The following is a 22,212-nucleotide window of genomic DNA, read 5'->3' as shown; positions in this document are numbered from 1 at the left end:
AATATACTTTCATGACCCCCAGCCAGTTTCCGATTTGGCATAAAAAATCTACTTATTCTTATATTTCAGTTAAGTGAATAAAAGAGATCTTGAACTAAGAAATTGACACATTTTGCATTGAAAAGCACAATTTAAGTGGGGTTAGCGAATGATAACAGAACGGTGACTGCAGTATCATCATTGAGATGTCTCATGGTGAATCTCAGCAGGATGAGAACCAGATTCATGATAATAATTTTGGAGAAAAATCAATTTGAAACTGTATGCATATGAATAATATTACCAACTTTTTGTTCACTTTTTTTGGTTCGCATTTTAAACACATTAAAATCAGTATTTCTAAAAAGGTACAAGATATTACTAGGTTGTTCATAACTGTACTTACTTTGTATAATCATACAATTAATGAATCCCTTTTATCCACTCAGATGGCCTACAGAGAAACAGGCAACCATGGTTTTGAGTAGCCCAATCCATACAGCACATTGTCCCTGCATGTAGATGTGGCCCAGCAAGACAAGAAGAGGAAGAAAAGAAATCAAAATATGACCCAAAAAAAGCATTCTTGGTACGGGAATTGCTCAGCGAACCCGACAAAGACTTGATCTATTTTAATACATCACCTATCCAGTTATACCTAAAGATCTCCTTGAATTGATGAAAGCACCACTAATACAATAACTAGCAAGTAGATTCAAGTTCTGAGGGTCAAATGTTGAATAGTTCAATGATTCCTCCAGCTTCCACCAAGGCAAGGTATTAACCTGAAATTTCTACTATTACTAATCCAATGCAGCTATATTAACCGTTGGCCGATATGGTTATTATTTTACCTATCGGCCTTGACTCCTGTAACCACATGAAGCACATTGAAATAGATTGACACATTACAAAAGAGAGCAGCTCTTCGATGCAATCTTTGCTTTGCAATACCTCATTGCCAGTCTTCATTTCTTGCATATCAAGAGCTCAATGATATCACCATGAGCTCTAGAGAGGTTATAGTATATGGTAACATATGTCACCTCTTCCTACTATGGTATAATATTACATATGGCCCAAAGAATCATCATACAATGTCTTTGATGCAAACCAGACTAGACACTCACATGTTCTTTATAAACAAGCCAGAGATTTTCAAAATCATAATTTTGATTTTTTTTGGTCACTCTTGCGAACTGTGCCAAACTGCACACCTAGTCCCAAAAAAAAGACATTTTTCATCTATGCTATCAAAAGTGAATGGTGTGAATGGTGGTGACATAGGTTATTGTGTCTGTGTGCTGCCCCACCCTCATTGCTTAGGCACAAAAGGCATCATGCTTAGTTGCACATCAAACGTAGAAATTAAAAGACAAAAGTGCAAGAAATCTTGAAGCATCAACAGGTAGCGGTGCACAATGGGTTGGCCCAAATTGTAAGGCTCGTGGTTTTAAAAAAAATGTTTTGGATCCAGGTTGGATCCAGATCGCAGCCACCCCCACCACCACATGTTCTATTTAAACCCCGCATAGGGGGGGTTTCTTTTTTTAAAACACCTGAAGCCTGACCCCAAGCCACCCCTGACTCTTTCCCCTCACCGAAGCCCCCTTCTCAGCTCTGAGCACCCTCGTCTCTCGCCTCTTACCCCTCGCCGGAGCCCTCCTGATTTCTCCTTGAGCCCCGACCTCCCCTCGCCGGAGGCCCTTGTTTCTCTGACGCCTCCTGCCTCTCTCTCCTCCCTCTTCTTTCTCCCTCGTCTTCTTCTTCCTATCGCCGACACACCCGGACCGACGCTGCCCCCCTCCCCTCAGGTACGCTTCCTGTTGCCTCTTCCCTCTCCTTCTCGGTAGTGGCGGCACCGTCTGGTGCCGCCGCTCTGCCAAAAGTAGTGGCACCACGCAGGTGTCGCTGCTCCCTCTTCTTCTCCTCAATTTGTTGCTGGCAGACTGAACGTCGCCGGGGGGGGGGGTGCCGACCACCCTCTTCTTTCTCCTCTGTCTGTCGTCGGCAGATCGGACCTCACCGAGGAGGGAGGGTGCCGACCAGAGCCACCACTGTCGGTGGCTCTGGCTCGCCAGGAGGAAGGGTGTCGAGCACCCTCTCCTCTCATCTATTTCCTTGTTTTCTGCAGGCTGCCTAGAGCCCCCTGCGATGGTGGCTCTGGCATGCCTGAAGGGAGGGTGTCGAGCACCCTCCCTTTTTTTCCCTTCCTTTTCGTTTCCAACAACAACCATAGGTTGTTGTTGCTGTTGTGGTAGGGACGACTGACAGGGGATGGTTGAGGTCGTTCCCCTGTCGCCCCTCCCTCGTTTGCCTCTCCTTTCTCTCTCTCTCTCCTTTCCTTTGTCAAGAGGGTGTCGCCCTTCTTGCCTATTTTTGTTCTTTTGACAGGAGGGTGCAGCCCTCCTGCCCGTCTCATTTTTTTTCAGCAAGAGGCGGGAGGGCGCTACCCTCCTGCCTGGCCCTTTCTACCGAGCTGAGCTCTCAGTTGAAGGAGTGAGCCTAAGCTCGGTCCTGTCTTGTTTGGGGGCCAGATCCAGCTCGGCTATCACAAAGAGCAGCCCAAGTCGGCCCTGTATCCCGAGCCGACTCGTGTGTGCTAAGTCTGACTCGATTCCTTCAAGTCCGGCTTGATCCGGTCTGTTCGAACCGGATTTAAGTTTGACCGTTGCGACGTAATCGTTGCTGCCTTTCGTCAAAATCTAAGAACTTAACACAATACAATCAATTGCAACATACTACTTCAGTACAATGGACAAGACACGTTTACCGAAGCACGAGCTTTAAGAACCTATGCTCAGAATCGTCAATGAGTCAGATCATCTCCGAGGTAGGGGAAAGTTGCATACGAGAACAAATGACGGAATACTTATAAGTATATATATGCTTTTAACTCAATGATGCAGTTTTGTGTATTTTTGTCCATTTAAATTATGTTATTTATTTTACAGTCGCATTGCAATGTGCACAGGCTACTGCTTACGCAATTTATTTAGCCGACGTACAGTTTCGTACATTGTGCATCGCTTACACAATTTATTTAGTCGATGTGTGGTTTCGTACATCGCGCATCGCTTATGCAGTTTATTTAGCCAATGTATGGTTTCGTACATCGTGCATCGCTTACGCAATTTATTTAGCCGATGTACGGTTTCGTATATCGTGTATCGCTTATGTAATTTATTTAGTTCGATGTATAGTTTCGCACATCGGGCCTTGCTTTATGTCATTTACTTTGTTGTCGCGTTGTAATGTGCATAGGCTTATACTTTAATATATATGTATTCTATATACATATATAACTTTATAAAATATGTAGTTTTGGGTACTCCTGTCTACTTTAGATTACGCATGTATGTTTTTTAAAGACGCGTCTTTGCCGAGTCTCTATTTTTAAAAAAGGATTTCACATGCGAGTTTTTAAGCTCATACTATTCATTGTCTCAAAAAGCAAAAACAAGTATTTGGTGTATGGGTATTCGCAACCGAGTTTTTTCCTCACACCTACGTAACAGAAAAGCTTCGACTACGTAACCCTAGGTGGTACGTACGTTCAAACCTTCTTTTTGGTATCCAAAATGAATCGGATATTCCCCGGCCTAAAGCACGGGACTTTGAAATTTCTAAATAATGTTGGGGTTTCTTTCTGAGAAACTGATATATTTCTTATCGTAGTAGTACTATCAGACATGCATGACATGTTAGTACTACGATGATTGGACTGGAGGTTTATGGTAACCTCGTAGCGTGAAAATGCACGATGATTAAAAGAAAATCATAAAAATTGTGATGATCGCCTTCACAGGCAAGATGCTCGATTTGGTTTAAAAGACCAGAGCATGGATAATGGGTCGTCAGTTAAAATAGAACCTGACATACCCATTCGTCTCTTTGGTTCCTTCAAGAGAGAGGATGAGATGGTATAAAAACTCTGATGGACAAGTTGTTAGCAACTACGCTCCTCGAGTAGCAATGACTCGGTGACCCCAGTCATCGAAGTTAAGGGACTGGGCTACCAAAAAATATCCTAGATGGTAGATCTCAATGACTTATACAGAAGTTCGGATGTATCTCCTTGAACAAGTGGCCTCTGGAAAATTCTCTCGGTCATTGGTCGTCCCCCTTAAGAGCAGATTCAGCTAGTTGTTCGCGGTATCAAAATACATAGAATAAAAAAACCCGGGCAGTATCAGTTGTTTCTACGTTTTTTCTGTACGTACCCTCAGGACAGTTAATTATCGAAACAAGATTATTATGCTTATTTTACTTATTCTAAACTCCACATCACAAAAGGAACAACATATATGTTAGTTTTGTTCTAAATTTTGATATCTATGCACCTACTAGATTTTTATAAGTCTGGCCTGTTTTATGGGGTATAAGTAATGATTAGGTCGGTACGGCAGGCGATGACGTGATGATATCAAGATCCCACTCTTTCTCTGATGTTTCGTTCCTAAGCACGTTTTGTAATTTTGCATAAGGGCTTCCTTTGAAATTTCTCTTTTCATATAAACTTTAATTATTAAAAACCTCGTGTTGAATCTTTATGGTTTCAATGATTGTATGGGTATACAAATCTATTGTGTAAAGGAAAGTTCACCTGTAATGGACTCAAGGTCCGTTGACTTGTTATTTCAAACACAATTTTTTTGCTGAAATGTCATTTTAAACTCTGAAAAAGGATTGATTGCAAAGCATTTAAAAATTTCTTTCCTAAAAGATTACAAGTTAGAGATTTTGAGGTGTTACACAAATTGACATGCACACATTTAGCTTCTGTCCACTAGGCTATTTGGGGTGACCAAGCCCATTTACTAACAGGCCAAGTTTTCTCCTAGTTCTTATTGGACTTGGATCTTAGGGAGGACTCACAGCCGCCTACTGGCCACAAAAGAATGTTTTCAGCCAGTCAGGGCCATTAAAAAATGCACTTCTACAGAAAGAGAAATTACAAGAAAGGAGAGAGAAGGAATAGGAAGAAGAGGATTAAGTAAAAGAAGAGTAGATCCACAGGAAGAGGAGGATGAGAAAAAGACAAAGTTAATTTACTAATATTAGGGCTGGTCACCATTTCCGCCACCAGTTATTGCCATAGGTCATCATCACTAGCTGCCACTAGGGCTGCACAACGAGTCGAGTTAGCTCGGCTCGTTTAAGCCCAGCTTGGACTCGTCCGAGTAAATAAACAAGCCAAGCTTGAGCAGAATCTCAGGCTCATTAAATATAAACGATCCGAGCTTGATCAAGCATTAGAGCTCGGTTAATAGTCATACAGTGGCTAGTTTGGGGATATGTATAATTTTTTTGGTATAAAAGGCACAAACAAAGGTTTCATCCAAGTGGGTAGTGTATTTGATGTTTGTACGAGAGGTGGGTGTTTTGAATCCCACCCTTCAGACTTTCATTGAAAAAGTTTTTTTTCAAAAAATCAACTTGGCTCAAGCCGAGTCGAGCTTGAACATGTCTTTTTCTGAATGAGCCAAGCTTTTTGAGCCTAAGCTCGGCTCGAGCTCGGCTTGTGTGCACCCCTAGCTGCCAGATAAAGCTAGCAGTCATGAGAAACCCTAAATCCTCAATGTTTAAGAAACAAGAACCAAACCCTCAAGCATAAATTGCCCAATCCACTAATGGGTCATCAAATCAACCATCAGGTCCAAACCTATGTCACAGGGAATCGGCCAACTGGGTGCCGCACCTGCGTCGACGCGACGCGGGTGCGCGTGTGGGTGCGGCACCCAGTGTGGTCAACCTGACCCTGGGTGTGGTCAGCGCACCCAGGGTCATTTATGTCCAACTTTTGGACTTTATATATATATATATATATATATATATATATATATATATATATATATATTATTTATTTATTTATTTGTTTGTTTGTTTTTGCTGCACCCAAGTTTTTTTTAAGTGCTGCACCCGCACCCATGTGACATAGGTCCAAACTGTTAATAGAATGAGTCAAGTTTCAAACTAATATCTACTGGTTGACTAAAACCTTGGCCCAAACATAGCAAGGTGGGCCAGGTCGCTTGGTCTGAAATGCAAGTTGGCTCATTGCCATCCTATCCATAGGTAAGGGCTTGAGTCAAATATCGAGCACAAGTCCATGATTTGGGCTATGCATGTCAACAAAGAGAAGTTCACCTAGGTGATCGCTTCCAATTGATGACTTGGCGTATGAGAAAAAGGATTCATTTCATAACATAAATAGTACAAATAGAATTAAAAGACCATTGGTGGGACCTAAAACTTCAACAAATTGACCAAGATTGACTATGCTTCGTCTAACAGCATTACTGTATCAATGTTGCCTCTCTTCCATACCACATCACAGCAGTTACACCACCTTGAACATTATAAGTATGATGGACAAATGCGAATTAATGCATGCATACACATACATATGCATGTGCCCGTAGACATGTATAGATATACACATATATACACTCGATAAATAGTATATGTACACACACACACACAACTATTTATAATTATATATAAGTAAACCATTATCATGGGGCCTAGTGCATTTTAATAGCATGCATTGTTTATAGGACCAACAACTGGAAAGCATCCAAAACAAAATTAATATGATTAAAAAAGCGAAAACTTCATCTTTAGAGAAAAAAACTAGACAGGTCTTGCTCAAAGCCTCAAATAGACAGCTTTTATACTGATTTGTTAGGAAGCAGGCTTCTCAAATGCACCTGTTTCAGACTTGAGAAATCATTTCTAGCTTGTGCCTATCATTACTTCCTAATTTAGCTACCCTTTCTGACAGCTTTATATGAGACAACACCGTAACAATGGAAAAAAATACTAAAAAATGAGTTCAAAATAAAACTAAATTGGCTATACATACCAGAGTTACTGGAAGCTTCATAGATAGGTGGGAAGCACACTTTCCCGAAACTCGCTTCAGAAGCGTGAAACTCCTTGCTTCCCAAACTTGATAGGAATCTCGATTCTCCCACGCTTCTATGTTTCCCACATGTTTCTTCTCTGTTTCCCTACATGATTTATATTTGCTTCTCACGCTTCTTTCTATGTTTTCCATGTACTTTCTTTAAATTGGCAACCATCATTTTTAGATTTTGAGAAGAATTGAATTCTTACACTACGAAATCACAAAATTTAAGAATAATCATTTTTATTTTAGTTTTTAGTTTTTTCTCCTTTGATTTGTATTTTGCTTCCCATTTGATCCCATATCACTTCCTCTTTTATTCCTATTTCGCTTTTCAATTAATTCTCCGCTTCCCGCTTTTTATAAATTTTAAAATATCTCACTTCCACTTCTCGTTCATTTCCCGCTTCCGCTTCCTAGTTTAGTAACCTTGATACATACACATATATCAAAACATTCATCAGGTTGTTAACTTGTGCAAGAAAAATCATAGCAAGTAATTATTTCAATTTTCAGTCACTCAACTTCACCTCATACTTCAATCTATATTCATATTGCACTTTATGTCGAATTGACAACTGATGTCATCTACAAGCAAATAGCTGTAATAAAATATTAAAATCACCAAATCCTACCATTCTAATGGCCAATGCACCATAAACCACCTAAAAAATTTTACCCTTAAATCAAGCTTACATTAGTTTCACAAAATGAATGCATAGAAGGTCATATACCATTATTACAGTACCTCTTGCAAATAATCCAGAAAATGTAGAATAATAATATCTTTACATTACTAGTTGCGCAGGAGTCACAGGATCAAGTACACATACTATATGATGTTCTCTGGAAACTACAAGACGCCCAAAGTCAGAGCAGAAACTTCTAGATTGTTATGATCCAAATGCAAACCAACCTCCTTATTGTCAATAGTACAAGATTTTAGCTTTTTACATAGCTCACATAAACACCTAGTTCAATGCAATTACATGTTCAGAAGATTGCTGAGGTAGTTGAAAACTGGGCATCCCATCCATGGTTTGGAGAGCACACTAGTTAAACTTGAAGTGGCCTATCAACTCAGCACCAAGTTGAATGACTGAAGGTGAGCCATCAAACTCATTTGCATCACCCAAATACCACATGATTATTAACTTACATCAGCCTGAGCCAAATCCTTCACCATCTGATTGTTAGGTGTTTTATGCAATACAGGCAATTTGTAGGCACAGGCACATGCATTTGCAGGTTTGTTTTTTGTATTATGTGTGAAATGGAATCACAAATCATGCATTTACAACATTAATTAGTACTATCTGACATTTATAGGAATTGTTCCATTAACTGCAAAAAATTAAATAATCACACTAAGTGGTATGATACTATCAGCATCCAGCAAGAACGAACAATTTTGCATAATCATCCTCCAGAATGAAAATTCAACCATGAAAAGGTTTTATAGTGATTTCCCATGGTACCATATCTAGTCTGCTTAAAGTCCCTTCTGTCCTCTTTCGAGAAATCTTCATAATCCTGTGGATATTGAACTCTGAAAGCAACCTGTGGCATCAGTCTAACAGAATTATTTATGCAAGATTCAGGAAAAATAGCAAGATATCTTATAGACATCAATAACCAGGGTTGCTAACACCCTAAAGATATTCAACAAAAAGAAATTATGTGACACATCACACAAGAACCAACGAGGATAAAAAAACTCAGATTCAAAGTAGTAAACCAAGGAACAGAAAGTGTACCAAAGATATTAGTGTTTCATAGGTTGTGCGAAAAATTGCAATCCTCCGGTCTCTCTCAGCTCTAATGGCATCTTCAGTCCCCAGTGATGAGTATGACCCCCTAAAGTCAGAAGATGAAACCTTCATCATCATTTGCGTGTACATATAATAACAACTAATACGTAACAAATCAAGGAAACAACTGTGACATCACCACTCGGTCAAGCTAACTTGAAGACTGTGCCAGAAGTTAAATGTCATTGAGGCAATGTCATAATCTGGATGTGAAGCAACTTCAAGTAATGCTTGAACTATCATCATTGATTCATCAGATCCTGAAATGAAAAGAAATACCAACTTTTCATTATCAGAAATCTGAAACATCTTAACTATAGCTTAAACTGTTTAAAAAGGTAGAGACTGAAGTACCAGTTGCAATCAACTCCACATAAGAATCCCCCATATCAGAAAACAAGCGAGCCATGGCCTTCACATCATCCTCGTCCTTCAAATGATACACCAACTATTATTAACCTTTGGGTCCTCGGTAAAACTAAATATCACACAATCTGCTTTACACCAACATTCTTGCATCCAGCATGCAGCATAAAAACCAAATATATGAACTCAAAAAAACAAATAGAGCAGAAAAAAGAAGAAGAAATGAGGGAAGAAGGAAAAGAACACACCCCAACAAATAAAGTCCTATAGTTATAATGACAAGCAGGTGTGCTGAAACCTGGTGTGTAAGCAGAGAAGTATCAAATTAAATCAAATTCCCACTTTTTTTTATTTCAGAAGTCGATGGTATACAGCATAAATAAGGCACATGCACTTCACTTACTCAATTGGAAAAAAAAAGGCAAAGGAAGATGAAAGAATTAAGAGAATAGACTATCACAATCTTGACAGTAGAACTTGACTGAATCAACAAATTCCAAAGCAAAATTTCACAAAGTTAAGAAGTTAGCCACGAGTTAAAAGGAAGAAATCCTTCACATCAAAGCAGTCAAATTAGAATTATCTTTCCCAATTATCAATATGTTCTGTAAGGTCCAAATAAAACTGTTTTTTTAGATGAAAAATAATTTTTCAATAATGGGATGAGAAGCGAAAAAGATGAATGATTCACTCTGTTACTCTTCCACTCATGTTCACATATTGCAGTTTTATATAGAGCAACCAAGACGTAACTTATCTGAACAATGTTAAAAAATCAACAGACATGTAGCTTATATTGACAATAATTTGTGTCAACTGTTAAGTTAGCTTAGCTTCTCAAAATAAATGGTTTGAAATTGAAATCATAAGGTGGAAAATGTGTAAAGCCAACAAATGAGAATATATCAATATAGTCAAACAAAAAATGCTATTCATAGCCTGCAGCAACTCATGAAGAAATACTGAAAAACCAAAAATGACACATGATTTACTTTAGATTCTAAACTCAACAAAATGAAAGAAGCTCGGACATGTTCTCCATTTTGTCAGCTAAAATACCTTGGATGGATCTTTAAACTGGTCCCTTAAACCCATAACATGTGGCACAAGTACTTGAATCAGAGGCATCTGAGCAGGTAGACCACCAGGATTCTCAGATACTGTGTAGCGTATCAATTCACAAATTACTGCACAAAAGAAGACATTTTAAAAATACATAAACCAAAAGTTCAATAACAATTAGATTCAAAAGTAAGGGCCTTTACATTAATATATTCTCAAGAGAACAAGTACTTAACTTTAACAAGATATATATATATATATAAGTTGTAAGAAGCAAAGAAACACCTCGTCAGCACTAATACATACATGCATACATATATATCATAGTCACCTGTATCGTTCAAGGTAATTTCTCAATGAGGGTATTTCTCGAAGATATTTTCAAAAGTTGAAAAATCTTAGAAATATTAAAAAAAATCTAAAGAATAAGTAAAAATAAAGAAAATAGAAAAATGAAAGAAAACTAAGATAAAGACCTTAAAATAGACAAGATATCCCTTTCTTCCTTCCTTTCTTTCCTTCCTTTCTTTACTTCCTTTTTTTCCTTTCCTTCTTTCCCTCCTTCCTTTCCTTCTTTCCCTTCCTTACTTCCTTCCCTCCTTTCTTTCCTTCCTTTCCTCCCTTCTTTCCTTTCCTTCCTTTCCTCCCTTCCCTTTTTTTTCTTCTTTCTTTTCCTTCCCTTCTTCCCTTCCTTGTTGCAGCCAACTCGTGTTCCTGTAGTGATATTTATTGTGATAATATCATGGTAAATATATTTTGCCAATATTTTTAAAATATAGTGATATATTTCTGATATTATCAGCCACCTTGAAATTGTTGATATTATCGTAATATTTTAAAACTATCGGCGATATCAGTGACACTGATATTATACATATAGATGCACATATGTATGTAAATGGGGGGAAATATTGGCTAACCTAGTGGGTTCCAAAATTCCTACTTGAAACTCATAGAGGGAGGCCGTTTTGACAAAATCAGACCCTATGGATGCATTTAGTGAAAAGACGTGTTTGTGTTCATATTGGATCACGGGTCAGGGTCCATACCCGTAATCATGTATTCCTTTCATTAATGGCACATATATAATTTTTCTTTGTTATAAAAAGGTATTTTAGTACCCTAAAATTTTGTATTAGTAACAGCATATAATGACAAGATTAGCAGCAGCCGATTCCGGTATTGGGAATCAGGATTTCTCTGCAGCTCCTTCTCTCTCTCTCTCTGTTCCTCATCCTTCACGCAGGGTAAAACTCTGGATTTTATAAAATCTCACATGGTATCAAAGCCACGCGAGAGCTGGATCTGGGATTGCTTCCAAAACGTATGTCTAGAAAGATCGTTCAGTCTCCCAAGTCAGAAAATTGATTTCCAATATCTTTTTGCTTCTCAACCTTGATCAGACCAATATCTTTCAGCTTCTCAACCTTGATCAGATCTGATCACGTTTTCTGTAATTAACCGATTTTGTCTAGCCACCTTAATTCCCAAAATATTTCTGCATCATCTTCTTGATCAGATCTGATCAAAATCAGATCTGATCACGTTTCTCTGTTATTAATAGATTCTACGTTGCCTTCTTAATTCTCAACCTAGTTCTAAACCATCTTGTTGATCAGATTTGATCAGAATTAGATTTGATCACGTAATCGATTGCCTATCAACTTCGCTAATCCTTTCTTGATCAGATTCAGATCTGGCTTCATTTGCCATTTGACATTTCCATTCTTTTCATCCTTGAACAACTCTAAATCAATATCAGAGTTGAGCTTTACTTACGTGTTCATTTTAAATTTTCATACTTAGTGCTTACCTATTTATTCAAATCTGGATAATTACAGATCTGATCAGAATTCATATGCATGACTATTCTGTCAAAAAAAACCAAAAAAAAGAGTAAGAGGCTGCAGGAATTTCTTTGAGGTTGAAAGTTGTCTTTCGATATACTGATTCTTTTAGCTATTATTGGGCTTTGTGCTGGACATATTCTTCTTATTGTGAAACATGGATTCATTTCCTTCTCAGTCTGGTCTTTCTTCAAGTTTTCTTAGTCAACTCGTTTCTGAAAAATTAAACAATTCCAATTTTCTGACGTAGAAGAGGCAGATCATTTCTTTCATTAGGAGTTAGGATCTTTCTGGACATCTGAATGAATCTGTTTCAGTCCCTCCAGAGTTTATATCACGAGAAGAAAATGACAGTAAAGAAGCATCTACCACAATATATGTTAGAAATTCAGAATTAGTAACTTGGATGAAAAGAGACCAGGAGCTAGTTGATTTTATTACCTCTACTTTGTCACAAGAGGTGTTTGTGGCAATTCCAAATGACTGTACAACCATGCAACTTTGGGACAGACTAGTTCAGACATATTCACAGGTTTCTCAGGCCAGGATTGTATTTCTTAAAAGAGAATTTCAGATGTTAAAAAAGGACTCCATGACTATTTTAGAGTACTTAACAAAATGAAGATCATCACAGATCAACTAACAGTTGTTGGGCGTGCAGTGAGTGATAAAGATACAACAAACTCTAAGTGGATTGGGGCCTGACTATATATGATTGTTACTTCCTTATTGTGTTTACCTGATCTGCTCAGATTTGAAGACATGTGTGCAAAACTACTTCAATATGAGATGAACTTAAAAGGGTTCTCTGAAGAATCATATATGCATACAGGCACGCAAGATGTTCTTGCCAGAGGGATAGCTTATGGACAAGGACGAGCAAGTTATGATGTTAAGGGAAGAGGAGGACAAGGAAGAAGTGGACAAGGAGGTTGTGGACTATTACTTACACCCGACATACCTCCCAACTCACAGCGATAGAGGCCAATTCCTACTTGTCTTCTGTGTAATAAAAAGAGGCACATCAAAGCTAATTATTGGTTTAATCCCCTAAATAAAGGAAAATCAACACAAACTGAAGCAAAGAGAGGAATTGATAGCTCAAAGGCCAGTGGAGAAGTAAAAGAGTTATTGTCAGCTTTGGCAGGATTAAATCTGAAACAGAATGAGCAGGGTACTTGGTACGTGGACTCTGGGGCAGCGACTCATGTTATTGGTGATGTTGATAAGCTCTTAAACCTTGTTCCTTACATTGGTAGAAATACTGTAGTCATTGGGGATGGATCCCACAATTTTATCTCTCATATCGAAAATTTGGTTATACCTATGTCAAAGTGTTTTCTCAGTCTTTCAAAGGTTCTTTATGCCCATAACATCAAGAAAAACATTGTTTCTGTTTCTAAGCTTGTTGATGATATCAATGCTTCAGTTGAATTTACTTCATCTTCTATTCTTGTCAAGGATCTGTGCACGAGGGAGACGTTCGCTAAAGAAAAATGACAAGGCAATATATATGTTTTCCAAGAAGATACTTTTGCTCGTGTTCGCCCTGTTGACCACAACTTGAAGTTTTCCTCATCGTCGTCTTCAGTGATTCGTTCATGTGTTTTTAGTGTCTTTGAATCCAATAAGCCAAATTTTTGGCATGGTCGTTTAGGTCATTGCAGTAGTAGTTTCATTTAGAAGCTTGTCTCAAATAACCTCATGCCCAAGTCTAGTTTAGGAATGAATGTCAATGACAACAAATGTTCTAGTTATCTCTTATGTAAGAGTCATATTTTACCTTTTCATTCTATCAATAAAAGAGCTTCAAGACCTTTTGAGATTATATGTTTTGATGTTTGGGGGCCTGCCCCAGTTGCTTTTGTATCTGAAACTAGATATTACCTTATATTTGTTGGCAGTTATTCTTGTTATACTTAGATTTTCTTTATGAAACACAAGTCTGAGACCTTCAAGTTGTTCCAAAATTTTCACTCTTTTGTCAAGAATCAATTTTCTGAAAACATTCTTTGCTTTCAATGTAATGGAGGAGGTGAATTCTCTTCAAGTGACTTTATTAACTTTCTTCAAGGTAATGAAATAAGGAGAAGGATGTCTTGCCCTCATACACCTCAGCAGAATGAAATTGCTGAAAAGAAGCATCGCCATATTGTTGAGAGTGCAATGAGTATGATACATGATAGTAATATTCTGATTACTCTATGGACAGAAACCTTTCATTCAGCAGTTCATATGATAAATCGATTGCCCATGACTATTTTGGAGAACAAGTCTCCTTACTTTTCCCTATTTGAAGTTCATCCCAACTATCATCATTTGCGCGTGTTTGGTTGTGTATGTTATGTTCAGGATAAGGCTTTGAAGTGCAGGTTTGTGGGTTATGCAGATAACTATAAAGGATACAGGTGCTATGATTCCATGAGCAAGCGCATCAAAATATCAAAAAATGTTATCTTCGATGAATTGAATTTTGATCATCGACGCATCACTTCTTCTGAATCAAATTCCAAAGTTGAGGTCTATCATCCCTAGTTGAATTCTGAACTTTTCTACAGTACCAACGATATTTGTTCTTCAGATTGTGATCAGAAGGATAAAGGAATTATGCCTGCTGATAGGTTGATTGCATAGGAGAGTATAGAGCCATCTTTGGATCCAGAAAGGTATAAAGGTTTTGTTTATACTCGACGAGGAAGAGAGGCGCCCACTATTTTTAATCAGGAAATTGATACATCCTCTACACCTACTTCTACTTTTGATGTTAGAAGATCCACCTTCTCTCGTCATCCGAACGAAAATTTGGTTAGTTATAAAAGTTTTTCACTGGACTTTCAACTTTTTCTACCTGCTTTGGGCAAGGAAGATGAGCCTACAACATTTTCTTAAGCAGCAATTTCTAAAAGATGGATTAAAGCAATGAATGAAGAAATGGAGGCTCTACATGAATGTGGTACCTGGGATGTTCCCAGATCACCTGACAGAAATGTAGTTGGGTCGAAATGGGTGTACAAAATAAAGTACAAACCGGATGGCACTATAGAACGATACAAGGCGAGATTTGTCGCCAAAGGATTTACACAGGAGCAAGGACAGGATTATGATGAGACCTTTAGTCCAGTTATGAAAATGGGTACAATCAAAGTCATACTATCTTTAGCTATTGAACATCAGTGGACAAGTAGTCAGCTTGATCAAAAATGATTTTCTACATGGAAATTTGAATGATGAAGTATACATGGAACAACCCACTGAATATGCAGAAGGCAATCCTACAAAATACATATGCAAATTAAAAAGGGCGATATACGGGTTGAAGTAGGCATCCCGTTCTTGGTTTGATAGTTTCTCTCTTGAAATACAAAAATATGGTTTTAGGCAATCTCTCCTTGACCATTCCTTGTTTATATTCAAGAACCAAGACATAGTTACTCTCCTATTGATATATGTAGACGATATTATCATCACAGGTAACTTCAAAGTTCATATTGAGGAGGTCAAGCATCTCTTGAATCAGAGATTCAAAATAAAGGATCTTGGGAAACTGTGATACTTCCTTGGAGTTGAAGTTGACAGTACTTCTGAAGGAATGACTCTCACCCAACATAAGTACACTATTGATGTCCTCAAATAAGGCAGGTATGAAAGATTGCAAACCCTTGAGAACTCCTAGTGTCCATCAGAAACTCCGTTCTCAAGATGAAGATCTATATGAGGATCCTACAAAATATCGTAGCATAATCAGCATGTTGCAATATCTCACTTTCACTCAACCTGATATTGTTTACTTAGTAAATCAGGTATCTCAGTTCATGCATGAGCCACGTGAAGGGCATATGGAAGCGATCAAACGGATACTTTCGTACTTGAAAGGAACGGTTGGGGATGGGTTTTTTTACAGAAAAAGGACAAATGGGCAAAATGCACATGAAATTATTGTCTATACTGATGCAGACTGGGCAGGAGATCCAGACGAACGCAGATCGATATCAGGCTATTGCGTGTTTGTTAGGATGAATTTGGTATCCTGGAGTAGTAAGAAACAAAAGGTTGTTGTTAGATCAAGTGCAGAAGCCGAATATAGGTCAATGGCAGCTGCTACTGCTGAAACTACATGGATTAGGCGCTTACTGACAGAAGTGAGAGAATCGATCTCTCGATTCCTCCTTTTATGTGATAATTAAAGTGTCATCAATATGTCCTTCAATCCCATTTATCACAGTCGTGCCAAACACATCGAAATAGATCAACATTTTGTGAGACAAAAGGTAGAAGAGATGAGCCCGAATTTGTACGAACTACTGATCAAGTGGTTGATATATTCACAAAAGGATTGACCAAAGACAGGTTTTGGATGTTAAAAGGCAAGTTGTTCATGGTTCAAAATCATGCACAACTTAAGGGAGGGTGAAAAGACGTGTTTGCGTTCATATCGAATCACGGGTCAGGGTCCAGACCCGTAATCATGTATTCCTTTCATTAATGGCACATATGTAATTTTTTTGTGTTGTAAAAGGGTATTTTAGTACCCTAAAATTTTGTATTAGTAACAACATATAATGACAAGATTAGCAGCAGTCGATTCCGGTGTTGGGAATCAGGATTTCTCTCCTTCTCTCTCTTTGTTCCTCATCCTTCACGCATGGTAAAACTCTGGATTTTATAAAATCTCACATTTGGCATGGTCAAAATAGTATAAATCAACCTTGAAACGTATTTTCTTGACTAAGGGTTGAAATTTTGGATAATTGTAGGCCATTGATTTTTCAATGCCCAGAAAATCTGACATGCACATCAAAGAACCATGACCAAGGGTCAGTTTCTACTAAACTAAACATATAGATCACATCTGGAGGGTCAAATGTGCAAAAAAAAGAACTATAAAAAAAATTAAAGTTTTTCACTAGGGGGTTTGAAACCCATGAGGGTAGCAAACATTATCCTATATACATACATATATATATATATGTGTGTGTGTGTGTGTGGAGAGAGAAAGTGGATATCGTGCACATGTTCAAACTATGAGTTGTAATATGATATATCATACCATTTACAGCAGCGTCCAATAAGGAGTTCGACCTCAGACAAGATAGCGCAGCAACAACCAAGGGATGAGTAGCAAGAGTAGATGCTGAAATTCTGAAAAGAACCAAGTACCTCTGGATCAGTTTTGCATCATATGAATAGAGTTTCCTTGAATATTTCCATGACAAAAATGATAATGTAATTTGGAAGTTAAAATGACATATCAACTGCTACATGCAAACACAGACATTACATGCACAAAAATTTAACAATTAATGCATCAACGGATCAGAGTGGACAGAAATCATTTTTCTACATAAACACATTCAACAAAATTGTAGAATGAAAGTGAAATGGGTGACGAGTAGTCAACACATGCATGAAATAAAGCAGAAAACAGAAAGGAGGAAAGAATCAACTATTAAAAAGCCTAGAGGCGTGATCCAGAAGATCAAGACCTGAAAAAGCAAATAAACCAGCATTTCAAAACAAGTAACAACTCCCAATGTATAAACCTGCACTAAAGCATGCATAAATAACAGATCATGTTGGTACAAGAATACAAGTCCTGAAAACCTACCCATGGTTTAATCTTAGCCAAGATGCAAATGCTTCCAGGACCTGCCATTCAAGTGGATAAACATTAACAATCTAGATAAATAACCATCTCAAGAAACAAAATGAAAAAATAAATACTAACAAAATAGCCCCTAAGGCACAAGGATATACTGCTAATTCAACTACCCAAAAAAAAAAAATGGAGGTAACAATTTCATAACCATACGTGCATGCATGCACACGCACACACACACGCACACGCACACGCACACGCACACGCACACGCACACGCACACGCACACGCACACGCACACGCACACGCACACGCACATACACACATGCCAATGCCAAAAATCCAATGAAGGGTCAAACTTAAAGTACAGAAGCACATGTATCTGAACTGCAAACACACATATAAAAGGACATGGTAACCTACAAATGATATTCCAGACACCATTTTCTAGAACAAAATGAAGTTGCCAAGGACCATTTACCTGCTCTTGAAACTTAGTAACACTCAGGCAATATGTCAAAAGATCAAGGGCAACTTTAATGGATGACACAAGCTCATTTTGAAATTGACGCCGTCTCTCTGGACGAGCTGCAATTTTGTAGCTAAAAGCTTCCTGGTGAAAGGCAAAACAACACAAGCTCAGTAACAGAAAAAGGCCAAATGGCCAACATGGGTTAATTTCCCCCCTCTGTGTGTTATGAAACCCATGCAAAGAATCTTTCTGAGCATGGCATAGAAAAGAGTGAAAAAAAAATCAAAGAGGACAGCAAAGGCCAGAAAAGGTACAAAGCAAACCGGAAATTTTTCAGCTTAGCAGTCATAGCTTAAGTAAATCATACTTGTGGTAAGATGGCAAGCAGCTCCAAGAAACTTGGTATATAGTCTGGTCTGGAATTCATCTCTTCACTTAGCCAGTTCAAGATCCCACCACCACCCCAGTCTTCTATCGGAACATGAACAGCCAGAGCAGCTAATGCTACACAAATCTATCAAGGAAAGTGTGGACTGATAAAATTACTAGTTAAAATAAGGGGTTCAAGTCTTCAAAACATATGTGAAGGCGACCACTATAAAAATCTACCTGTGTTCGTACTTTTGAGGGTCCATTTGAGAATTGCTTAGCTAAAGCCTGCATCAAGAAGAAATGTTGGTAAAAACTGAATGCAACGAACAATGTGAAAAACCTCCCCCAAGCATATTTTGCAAAGTGTATAAAATTGAACAGCCAAAGAAAGTTCATCCCATCTTCATAGGCTGCAACTTTTCTCCATTGAAAATGTGCCCAAAGCATACATTTCCACCCTCATTGAGTTTTTGCTGTGACGCAACCATGGAAAGATATATACGTCGAAGAGGGTGCTCTATGGCGTATATATTTATCATGAAAAAATAAAATTACTTTGCCACTAAGGCGGTGTTTGAATGCAACCACTTATCCAGATGAACAGGAGAAGGTGGAATCATCTATTATAGATGATAATGAGATTTCCCAGCTTATCCCGTTTATCTGGATAAGTGGGTGCACCCAAACACCCCCTAAATTAAATCAAAACAGAACTAAGATATAATAATAAGAACAACTAAAAATATAGCTGCTTTCCATGATGCAGCATAAATGACAACCAAACATAAACATCAAATTTTAAATGACCATCCCCAATTAACAAGTTTTGCTTCCTATGCAAGTAAAACTGTCGTTGCTAATTCTCAACTGTGCGTTCTTCCAAGCAGATCATTTATCTACTTCTATTGTATTACATACACATAAGGAGTCGCATAAAGGGCGAAAGGCTGCAACAGGAAGCTCCTCAAAGTCCCGTTGGACCTGCCAACATCATAGAGAAGCTTATCAAGGGAAAAAGTTGGGCACTTGGGCCAGATTATATCAATAGTCAATACATCAAAACATAACATGGTCAAAAAACATAAGAAGAGAGCTGCACAAAAGAAGAGAGCTAAAGATGTTTTGCCTTCTAAGGCACCCAAATACCTTTGTTTTCAAAGTCTGCGAACAGAAAATGAGTGTTTCTAGGTTGCTATTTGCATCGTGAAGCAAACGATCAGAAACCTGAAATTGCAATCCACAACTACATAAGCGGGTGTGTTTTACTGTACCCAAAACAACTGTTTTCTCAACAAACTGGATTAACAAGATCGCGACCAAAATAGAAACTAGCACATTGTACAATGATCATGAGCTTGATCGATCGTAGACCCGAAAACCCATCGAAAAATGGGGTTAATCAAAATTGGAAACAAGGAAAGGAAAACAGATGGGGAGAAGGATTCTACCTCCCAAGCGAGGACGCTGTGTTGGAACTCCTGAAGCCAATGATTGGCTTGGTGGCGAACGTTGGAGTCGGGGTTGTGGTACAACGCGGTTAGGGCTTCGATCAGCGTCTTCTGCAACTCCGCGGCGGCCATGGCCGGCATCCCGCGCGAACCCAAAAGGTCTCTCGTGGGAAATGGTCTCCTTGATTGCCCTCTGCTCTCGATTTTCCACCCACTTTCTGTTTTTCGCGATAGCTTAAGCACCCATTTCTCTCTTTTATTTGCCTCCCTCTGTTCTTCAGTAAGGGACGTTTGTTTCACGCCCTTTCCTATGAAAATGGCTCACTTTTGTAGAAAATAGTGTCTCACTCCTACGTAGGGTGAAACAACAAAGTTAATGGAAAATATACGGTGGCACCGTGGTGTTACGGACCTATTTTCTTCACTAGACCAGCACGGCACGACGGTGTTTCCTTACCGTTGCAAGTCTTTTTATCGCTCGACCTTTCCTTCTCTTGTACGGTTAGAGTATGCGGAGTCAGTGATTGCTCCTCCATAGCTATTTCAAACGGGTTGTGGCAAAAAGACTCACTCTTTTGAAGATTATAGCAGAATTGGGCCATGTCTAAGAGCTTCACCCAGTCCTTCTGATTGACACTAACAAAGTGCCTAAGATGTTGCTCAAATAGTTTGTTGATATGTTCTATTTGCCCATCCCTCTATGGGTGAAAACTTATTGAAAATAGTATATCAGAGCCAAATAGTCTAAGCACTTCATGCCAGAATTTACCCATAAAACAAGGATCGTGATCACTCACAATGCTTCTTTGTACACCACAGTGCTTCACAACATGCTTCACGAATAACTCGACAGTCTTTTTTGTGGGGCACTCCTTCGAAGCTGGGATGAAGGTGACATATTTAGAAAAACGATTTACCACCATCAGGATGGAGCTGAATCCATTTATATTCGGCAGACTAACAATGAAGTCTATGAAAATGCTTTTCCAAGGATGTTCTAGAATAAGCAAAGGCTTAAGGAGGTTGGAGACTTCTGGTTGGTCCCTTTGTCTTACTGGCAGACGAGACATGTTCGCGCATACCCTTTCACATCGTCTCTCATCTGCGACCAATAGTAGTTGTGATCAAGAAATGCTAAGGTCCGCTCCTGACCTGGATGACCGCCCCAGAGTGTATCATGGCACTCCTTAAGCAGTTCATGGCAGAGGCTTTCTCACCGCAACACAAAGACGCATCATCCCTTTGTCATGAGGAGGTCATCCTGTAACCAAAATTGTTGAGTTTTCCTTCTTGCACAAGAGAGACAAGGTGTTGCGTTGTTGTGTCTTGTTACATATATTTGTGGATGCGGTCCATTAGCGTACCCTCCAAGTGAACTTCAGAAAGCTCTACACACGCAGCCGCCCGTTCCACCTTGCGACTAAAGGCGTTAGCAACAATATTGGTCTTTCCTACCTTATACTCCAATGTGAAATCGAACTCAGCCCAAAACATTTGTCATCGAACTTGCTTGGACGTCAACTTCTTCTTCGACTGAAAATAGCTCATGACAACGTTTTTTGTCTTGACGATGAACTGGACACTCAAAAGCTAGTGTTGTCAGGTCTTGAGGCAGTGCACGATGGCCATCATCTCATGTTCATGCACAATATAGTGCCTCTCAGCATCCTTTAACTTCCTACTCATGTAAGCAATTGAATATCCTTCCTGCATGATAACTCCATCAATGGTGAAGTTTGAAACATCTGTGTGGACTTCAAAGGGTCTTGTATGGTTCGGCAATCGTAGCACAGGTTCCCTCACCAAGGCTTTCTTCAAGCCATCGAAGGCATCTTGGCAAGCTCCTGTCCAGAGCCATACTCAATTCTTATGTAGCAAATTCATGAGGGGTGCAACAATGAGGGAATAACCTTCGATGAACCATCGATAGTAGTTTGTCAAGCCAAGGAATGACCACAACTCTAGCACTTTACTTGGCGAACTTCATTTCTGGATGACTCTTATCTTTTGCCCGTCCATGCATAACAAACCATGCCTCACAACGTGGCCAAGAAAGTTGATCTCTTCCTGTTCGAAGAGACACTTATCTCGCTTGACACAGAGGTCATTCGCCTTCAGCACCTAAACACTGTTCGCAAGTGCCCAACATAATCCTCCATGTTGTTGTTGTATATCACGATGTCATCAAGATAGACTACCATGAACTTGTCTAAGGATAAAAAATCTTGTTTATCAATATCATGAATGTAGCCGTAGCATTTGTCAACCCGAATGGCATCACTAGAAATTCATAGGTACCATAGCAAGTGCCACGAGTTGTCTTTGACTCATCACCATCTGCAATCC

General features: G+C 38.8%; 1 protein-coding gene across 1 annotated transcript in view; it reads right to left on the bottom strand.

Moving 5' to 3' along the window:
* MOS14 (ARM repeat superfamily protein) overlaps positions 1–20,158 on the bottom strand; it is a 68,662-nt gene extending 48,504 nt beyond the window's left edge. Inside the window, exons 1-13 of the mRNA XM_089991971.1 lie at positions 19,867–20,158; positions 19,565–19,642; positions 19,337–19,399; positions 18,656–18,703; positions 18,414–18,560; positions 18,056–18,187; positions 17,584–17,624; positions 17,026–17,117; positions 10,129–10,256; positions 9,058–9,133; positions 8,843–8,963; positions 8,650–8,749; positions 8,371–8,452 (exon numbers count right to left, since the gene is read on the bottom strand). Coding sequence (XP_089848097.1) covers positions 8,371–8,452; positions 8,650–8,749; positions 8,843–8,963; positions 9,058–9,133; positions 10,129–10,256; positions 17,026–17,117; positions 17,584–17,624; positions 18,056–18,187; positions 18,414–18,560; positions 18,656–18,703; positions 19,337–19,399; positions 19,565–19,642; positions 19,867–20,007 — 1,249 coding nt within the window. The 5' untranslated portion in view covers positions 20,008–20,158. The remainder of the gene's footprint in view (positions 1–8,370; positions 8,453–8,649; positions 8,750–8,842; positions 8,964–9,057; positions 9,134–10,128; positions 10,257–17,025; positions 17,118–17,583; positions 17,625–18,055; positions 18,188–18,413; positions 18,561–18,655; positions 18,704–19,336; positions 19,400–19,564; positions 19,643–19,866) is intronic.
* Positions 20,159–22,212: the final 2,054 nt, after the last annotated feature.

Source organism: Nuphar pumila, chromosome 16, assembly GCF_984573655.1.
Source record: "Nuphar pumila chromosome 16, dmNupPumi1.hap1.1, whole genome shotgun sequence".
NCBI classification, from domain to species: domain Eukaryota; kingdom Viridiplantae; phylum Streptophyta; class Magnoliopsida; order Nymphaeales; family Nymphaeaceae; genus Nuphar; species Nuphar pumila.
The sequence above is the reverse complement of the archived record's forward strand: the minus strand, read 5'-3'. Positions and strand labels throughout refer to the sequence as shown.